The sequence below is a fragment of the Zingiber officinale genome, chromosome 7A (genome assembly GCF_018446385.1).
Source record: "Zingiber officinale cultivar Zhangliang chromosome 7A, Zo_v1.1, whole genome shotgun sequence".
Classification (NCBI taxonomy): Eukaryota; Viridiplantae; Streptophyta; class Magnoliopsida; order Zingiberales; family Zingiberaceae; genus Zingiber; species Zingiber officinale.
This window is the reverse complement of record NC_055998.1, coordinates 138,273,499-138,281,421: the sequence shown is the minus strand read 5'-3', so window position 1 is coordinate 138,281,421 and position 7,923 is coordinate 138,273,499. Positions and strand designations below refer to the sequence as shown.

Here is a 7,923-nt window from a genome sequence, read left to right as displayed (position 1 = left end):
GTTGAGTTGTGTCAGCAATTGACTGAGAGTGGGCGGTCAAAGGTTTACATTATGTTAACTAGATTGATTCATCTCGTTTTGACATTACCTGTTTCTACCGCCACTACTGAGCGAGCCTTTTCAGCAATGAAGCATGTGAAGACGGCACTTCGCAATAAAATGGAGGATGATTTTCTTGAAGATTGTTTGACACTCTATATTGAACGAGATTTAGCTAAAGATATAGATATAGATTCTATTATAGATGAATTTTATGTTTCAAAATCTCGTAGGGCACAACTTTGTTGAACGATATAATATAATAACTTTTTTTTGTTATATATCTATATAATTTATTATATTAAGTTCAAGCCCCCCCCCCCCCCCCCCCCTACTCTAATTCCTGGATCCGTCCCTGACTACAATCACGTTCATACATAAATCCTTTGATTCAGTATAAATCCTAAATTCGCACCCCCTCTATATTTTATACCAGTCTTAATGTCACAATTTCTGATGTGAGACTAATAACCCACAAATCTGTGTTTTCATTCACATTTTTTCAACATATAGCACGTTAGCAGCAAGATTTCCTTGGATGCATGAATATAAAGAATCAGAACAATAACAATCAAGCAGCCACAGTCTGATGGGAGGAGTCAAAGCTGAATTAAAAAACTTATAAAAGAAAAAACAAAGACAAACGTTCTGATACCTGCAATTTCCGTGAGGGAAAAACGATAAAGAAGAAGAAGAGCAAAATGTGATCAAGCTACGTAAGGCAAATCCAGGAAAGACGCCACCCACCCACCACGAGAGGAAAGAGATACTCTTCAGCTTTCCTTTCCAGAAGGGGCGGGCGGACGGTGCAGCTTCGGCCACTGCCGCCGCTTCGTCGCCGCCGATCAGCAAAGAATTGGGGTCTGTTTGTAAGGAAGTGCGGCAAGGGGAGGCAAGAGTCTGTTGGGGACAATGGGGAGGAAGTGAGGCCAGAGAAGATAAGGGTAGATAAAGGGAGGGGGAGGGTAAATAAAGGGAGGGACAATTTGAACTGCGTTCGAACGAGTTAAAGAAAGGAAAGGAAGATTTTTTTATATAGGGATACTAAAAGATTTTCTTTCCTTTCCAATTTTATACTCATTTTAAAATATTAATTCTCATCTAATTAAAAGTATTTTTATAATTTTATATATATATATATATATATATATATATATATATATATATATATATATATATAGGATAACACTTTACTTTTCTCTCTCCCAAAAAACAGAAACATAACTACTTTAACCTTTCCTTCACCCTGACTTTCAATAAATAAATAATTGGCTTATTATAATAACAGCTGAAAATTAAAAATCACATATATATTTAAATTAATCGTGTAATAACTATTTAACATTTTCAAAGTATTTCCTCAATTAGATAAAGATTAAAAATCATTTTACACCTCATTATTTACCTCTCATAATTTAATAAAATAAAAATAAGACACCCTCTCAAATATAAAACTAGTCTATCTATCAACTAATTTACATTTTAAAAAATAAAAAGAAGTACCAAAAAATAGAAAATAAATTCTACCATAAAATTTTAAAAACATATTACATGAATTTTAAAAATACAATTTAAAATATATATGATTTTAAAAAATATCACTTGAAATCTAAATGGATCGACACAACCCGGACTCGCTTCTTCTCCGGAACCCGAATCCGATTCAGGTGGCGGATAGACGAGAGCAGCTCTTTGCCTGCCGAATGGCGTAGGGAACCTGTCGTCGTCCTTCTGTTCCCTTTGGCCTCACCATCCTCGACCTTCTCCTCCGGAGCTAACATGTTGTTGTCTCCCTCTCCCCAACTCGCTTGTCGCTACTCCTTCTCGGTCGATGGCGGACCGTTGCTTAGGCCGGTGGCGTCTCCCGCCGTCTCTCGCCTGCGGTCATTTCTCCTCATCCATCGCTCCCCTGCGAGGTTTTTTTCTTGATTTCGTCTGTTTCAACAATGATGATTCTTAGCGACTAATAGCCTTAGGGCTGAAAGGTTGTACCTTTGGCCTCTCTCTAATTTGATGCCTTGCACCATTCTTTAGGGCTCGAGATAGTCTATTCCTTCAATTAAATGTCAAATATTGGATGTTTCTTCTGAAAGCAATAGCGATACATTGAAAACAATCCTCAATGATGCATTAATTATCTTTGAGGCAATATTGAAAATCGAAACGGATACAACGGCAAACTGAATGCTGACCTGAGTTTATAGCTAGTGTCATTGTACCTCTTACTTGTCGTTGGAGTTTTTAAAAGCGTGGAATGATCTTCTATAAGAGTGGGCAGTAATCCGTAATCCTTCTCAATGGGGAAGAGAGGAGGAAGATGAAAAAGCTCAATTGAATCAAAGATTCAAGATATCCAAATCAATGAGTTTCTTCCCTTATATACATTGGCTTATCCTATAGGGGCCTTCCACATAAAAGTTCATTCATCATTAACAATCCATTAATATTAATGAACTAGGTTAACGGATCTATACATTGAATCTACATCTAATATCTTAAACCTCCTTCATGTATAAAGCGTTAGTTCACTTAATTGGAATTTAATTTCCTTAATAGCAATTAGTCGTGTGTGTGTGTTAATCAAGTGTATACCTACATTATGGAGATTTAAGCCCACTAATATGGACTTAATCCTTCAATCTCCCACTTGGGCCTTCAATCTCCCACTTAAATTATACTTGATCCCTTGTACACCACACAATTCCCTAGTTGAGCTCAACATGCCAACCTTTATGAGTTAAATAACTATTTAAATAATTTGTTCCATTAAATCAATTAGTATAGAACTAAAAAGTTAGAGTTACTATAACTATAACAAGCCGAGTTAAAATCATATTTATCAAAACCTTATATTAAACTACAGTAGTAAATCATGGATCAACCTTATGACTCAAAATTGAATCCTACATTACATTTACAAATATCATATGCAAATCTATAATAGTAAATCGTGATGTCTAGAGTTAAACCTCATACACATATAAAACTTTAGTACGTATAATAAGTCAAAAATACATGTGTGCATTAATATAGAACATCACACAAAATACAAATTCCTACCAAATTGGTACTTCATTAAAAGGAAGAATCTCATATAATGCTGATAAAATACCTTGAGTGACAAGTCCTTCCTACTAAGTTAATCAAAAACTTTCTTAGAATATACGTGATAATTTTTTAATTTGACCCTTATGATATCTAAAATCTCAATTAAGTTTGTGATGATATTTAAAAAAAAAATTTGGTGCATGCAAAAAATTTAAGCATGAATTATCTTTTCCTAGCATTTTTATTTTAGCTTTTAATTTTGTATTATCATCTATTAATTTTTTAAATTATTCTTTTATGCATGCATATTCTTTCTTTAAATTTACATATTCTGTTCTCTTTTTATATAAGGATTTACTTAGCATTTGCACAATTTCATATAATTACTCTGAAGAAAGCTTACTTATCTGAATTACCATATCATATTCGGCAATATATGCTCCCCCTTCATTGTTGATTTCTTCTGCAATGTCTCCCCCTTCATCGATGTTCGTCTCCGAGGTGCTTTCGTCGTCTTCAGGTAGGTACTCGGCAATCAGTGTTGTTCCGACAATTTTCTCAATCTCGGATTTTTCTGACAATGACTCAGTGTCCATCGAAGAGTTGGATTTGGCTTCTTTTTGTTCTTCATAGAGCTTCAAGAACTTTTCCCAAAGTTCTTTTGCACTCTTGTAGTTGTCAATTCTGTCGAGATCCTGGGCAAGTAGAACACTCAGAAGATGGAACTCAATCTTTCATTAGCTATAAAATCGTTGTGCTACTTTTCAGTCGATCGATGCTTCTCAAGTTATGTTCCTTCTTCGCTTTTGGGCATATCAAAATCATACTTAATCGTTAGTAAAATATTAAAATTGGTTTTAAAGTATACCTCCATTCGATGTCTCTAAAACACGAACTCGCCCTCAAACACTAGTGGGTAGATGCTAGCTCCGGTCATTTCTTGTGCTTCGGTCGACAGTTAGTCCTTCTAAAGCGGTTGAGCTCTGATACCAATTGTTGGTCCCTTGGCGGCCAGCTAGAAAGGGTGAATAGCCCTGTAATGTAAATTTATACTTTCTTTTGCTTTCCGAATTTAACAAAGACACACTCACATTAGTTAGATAAAAACAACAACATAAATAAGAGACAAAAGGAATTTTACTTGGTTACAACCTAGGTGATTGTTAATCTAAGACGATGAAAAATTCCACTACTGTTCTCCTTTCCAGTAGACGGAGTAGCTTCTTACAATCGTTGAAAGCACGAACACTTAAAACAAGAGTTAGAAAGTAATACAGAGTGCGTTGTTTTTAGCTACTGAAACCAGAGCTGTATTTACAGCCTTGCTCTGGGCGCCTGGAAGGATTCCGAGCACCTAGGAATAGATTAAACTTTATCCACATCGCAATGGATCACAACAGTTTAATCTAGATAAAACATCTCTGGTCTAAGCGCATGGAACAACTCTGGGCGCTTAGACCCTTGTTGACTTTTATCCGCATCGTCACCAAGTCGAGGCACCCCCGGGTTGCCCCGGGGGTCTGGACGCTTGGACCATATCCAGATGGTCCGAGAGCCGTGACGGTCTGGGCGTCCGGATGGTCCGAGCGGTCGGACGGTCCGGGCATCCGGATGGTCCGAGCGGTTGGACGGTCCGGGCGCTTGGATCAATCAGCTTCAGCTAATTGGTTTGGTTTTGGTTCCTTTCGCTTGGGTAATTTCAACCATCCGAAATAGGACTCATCCGGATCCATCTTCCGACCTTCTCGTGCAGTCTTCCGCTCCGACTTCTCACCCCTCGGAAGCTCCATGCACTTCCTTCTTGTCTGCTAGCGTACTCTTTCGTAGCACCTTATCGATCAGATGCACCGAGTCCGCCGACTCTCTCCCGCGCTGTCCTTCTCACTAGCTGCGTCTTTCGCTCGACTTTCTGTGCTCCTAAGTTCCTGCACACTTAGATATAAGATATCAAAAAAATAACATGACCTAACTTGACTTGGTTGATCATAACAAAAATTACCACGGGATACTTATAAAATATTGCCAGATAAATTGGAACAAGAGGCCAGTCATCATATCTATGGAGAGACATTTTCAGACTCAAGGATTTTATTTCTGTCAACATTAATACAATATATAGTTCAAGATAGGTAGAGCACCTATTTGTGGCTGTCTTACAAGTCTTTTATAGAATTTGCAAATCCCTGATGCCGGTATCTGTTAGTGTTATGATTAAGATCTTTTCCCTACTAAATATGAGTGTTGTTCTTTTGAGCATGTTTTGGATGTCAAATTGGAAATAAGGCTTTCCAGGACATGGATCCAATTAGAGGTCGTTTAAAGGTTGAGTTGGGATTGGCTAGATTAAAACCTGAGTTGTTTTGACCTTTTCTCGATCAAGTTTAGTTTAAGTTCAAGGGATTTGTGTGTTTCAATAATAAAGTTAAATATATGAATTTAAGTTTAATAGTGGTAGATATAGTAAGACAATTATTATACGAGATGACAAGTTAAGTGTCTATTTTCATTTTTATAAAATGGTAGAAAAGTTGATAGAAATTTACATTTGATATAAACAAGATGATTAACATGAAAGAGAGAGCAAGATTTTTTTGTGATCGACCATACGAGAGCGAAAGATGAGGATTATAAAGATGAAGATGTTAAAATAAATATGTTAGTATACGATGATGGATAGAATAAATAAAATTATGATGATGTATATTGAAAGAAAATTTTAAAAGACACATTTAAAATAATATAAATATGTATGTTTAGGCAACCAATAAACACCTCAATTAGGTTATACAAGACTATGATGTTAACCGAGGATTCTTTTTTTTAAAAAAATATATATATATTAACAAATACCCATTCCATGTTTTTCGAAACCCTAGCCAAATAATTAAGAGTCGCCCAAGAGCTTACAAACTTTGGCAACAAATACCTGCCACCCTTGCTATGACAACAACTAGTGATGCCCCTCAATCATTCAAAAAAAGAAAAAAACAAATCGAAGACGGACGAAATTTGGTAGAGATCCAAACGGATGCCTCAAGCGTTTGTAATTACTGAATGCATGCACATATCGTTGTCCAAGGAGACATCATGTCTGATGTGAACAATAGGAGCACTGTTCCTCCACATGCCCTCACTCTGCGTCTCTCTCAAACCACGCACTCACATGCTTTTCCTTTGCCTGAAATGGAGATACCCTGCGATGCTCTGTACTGTTTCTCACTGAATGATCGTTCACAAACGACGAGGGAATTTTCTGTAGATATTCTCCTCCAATGTTCACCTTTCAAATGCCTTGAAATTGATCTAACCATAGTTCGTATGCCGGATTAAAAGGATCAGTTAAAAAATCTTAAAATTCTAGTTACATGCTTAATAATAAACAATATCTAAAAAATTATTTATATAAACAATACATTAATAATTTTGCATATTTATACTGCATACTCAGACAAATATTGCCGCAGTTCACAAGATGATAGTATTTAAAGACCAATAAAGTAGTCCAACAAAAAATGCATGAAATCAATTATCGATCATGCTCCCGATTACGATTCTGCAAGACAGGATCCTAATAACTTACAGGTTTGTCCATGGTGGAAGTTCAGTGCGGGTGGAACTTGCTGTGCTCCGGCCACACCCAGAAGGCGGACTGCCCGTCTAGCATGCTGCACAGGTCTCCGTCTTCGCGGTGCGAGGGGCCGCGGCCGCCGGCGCCGTGGAAGAGAAATTCCGGGGCCGTGGCCGGCCTGCCGCAGCAGTACTCCTGCGCCTCCTTGTTGAGGTTGATGGGCTCGCAGGCGGTTTCCTTCCCTTTGAGCGCCAGAAGCTGAAAGATCATGAATTGACGTCGTCGATGATTGCGTCGCTGACAATTCGATCGATCGGATTTCGTTTACCTCGGCGAGGAGCCTCTGGTTTTCCTCTTCCAGCTCCGCGTTCTCCTCTCGGATGGCCGCGAGCTGCCGCTTGAGCTCGTCGAACTCCTCCTCCGTCCGCTTGTTCTTCCAGCGCGCCCGCCGGTTCTGGAACCAGATCGCGACCTGCCGCGGCGGCAGCCCGAGGGCCCCGGCCAGCTCCGCCTTCCTCTCGGGCTCCAGCTTCCTCCCCATTTCGAAGCTCTTCTCCAGGACCATGATTTGCTCCAATCTCAGCCGTTTCTTTCTCTCCCCCGCCGCCATTAATCCGGTGTCGGAGAGGCCGGTCTCCTCCAGGCTGCCCTCGGCCGCTCTCTTCTTCCCCTGATCCATCTCCACCCCCGCATCCACATGGGGCTGCAACAGCAGGTTGGCTGCAGGGAAGAAGGGGAGCATTCCACGGTAAGTAGTCATGGAGGATGAACAAGAAGCTACAAGCGCGCGAGTGAGATTGGAGAGGGATCGGCGGAGTTCTTTATATGGAAAGAAAGATTGTGTGCGGTACTGCAACTGTTGTGGATATGGACAAGTAGCGAGCTAGGCGAAGAATGAGGTGAGAGTCCAATTAGTCCAATTAGTCGCGCTTTAAGTTAATACGGAAGGAGTAAATTACGGATGATCACTAACCAATGTAGATCCTCAAGATAAAAGAAAAGACATGCTAAAATGCGTCTAATTTTAATTCCAAAATTTCATACAGAATCACCACATGTTTTAACCATCTTTATGTTCCGAGAGGACAGAGTCATTAGTTACAGAGAGAGAGGATGGGTGCCACATGAAATTGACAGTCGGTTCACCATGGCCATGATGATCATGGTGGTGGATCTCCAATGGCGCGCGATCGCCACGCATTTCAAGGATATATCCGAGGTGTAGTTATCCAAACTCTGTGTATCGTATCGTACTATTTACGTATGTC

General features: G+C 39.2%; 1 protein-coding gene across 1 annotated transcript; it reads right to left on the bottom strand.

The window, feature by feature from the left end:
• Window positions 1–5,947: 5,947 nt before the first annotated feature.
• Window positions 5,948–7,520, bottom strand: LOC122002812 (homeobox-leucine zipper protein HOX21-like). Its single transcript, XM_042558152.1, has 3 exons — window positions 6,984–7,520; window positions 6,668–6,913; window positions 5,948–6,390 (listed from the first exon to the last, which is right to left on the bottom strand). The coding sequence occupies exons 1-2, from the start codon at window positions 7,413–7,415 to the stop codon at window positions 6,689–6,691; spliced, it is 657 nt and encodes a 218-aa protein (XP_042414086.1). The 5' UTR covers window positions 7,416–7,520; the 3' UTR covers window positions 5,948–6,390; window positions 6,668–6,688.
• Window positions 7,521–7,923: the final 403 nt, after the last annotated feature.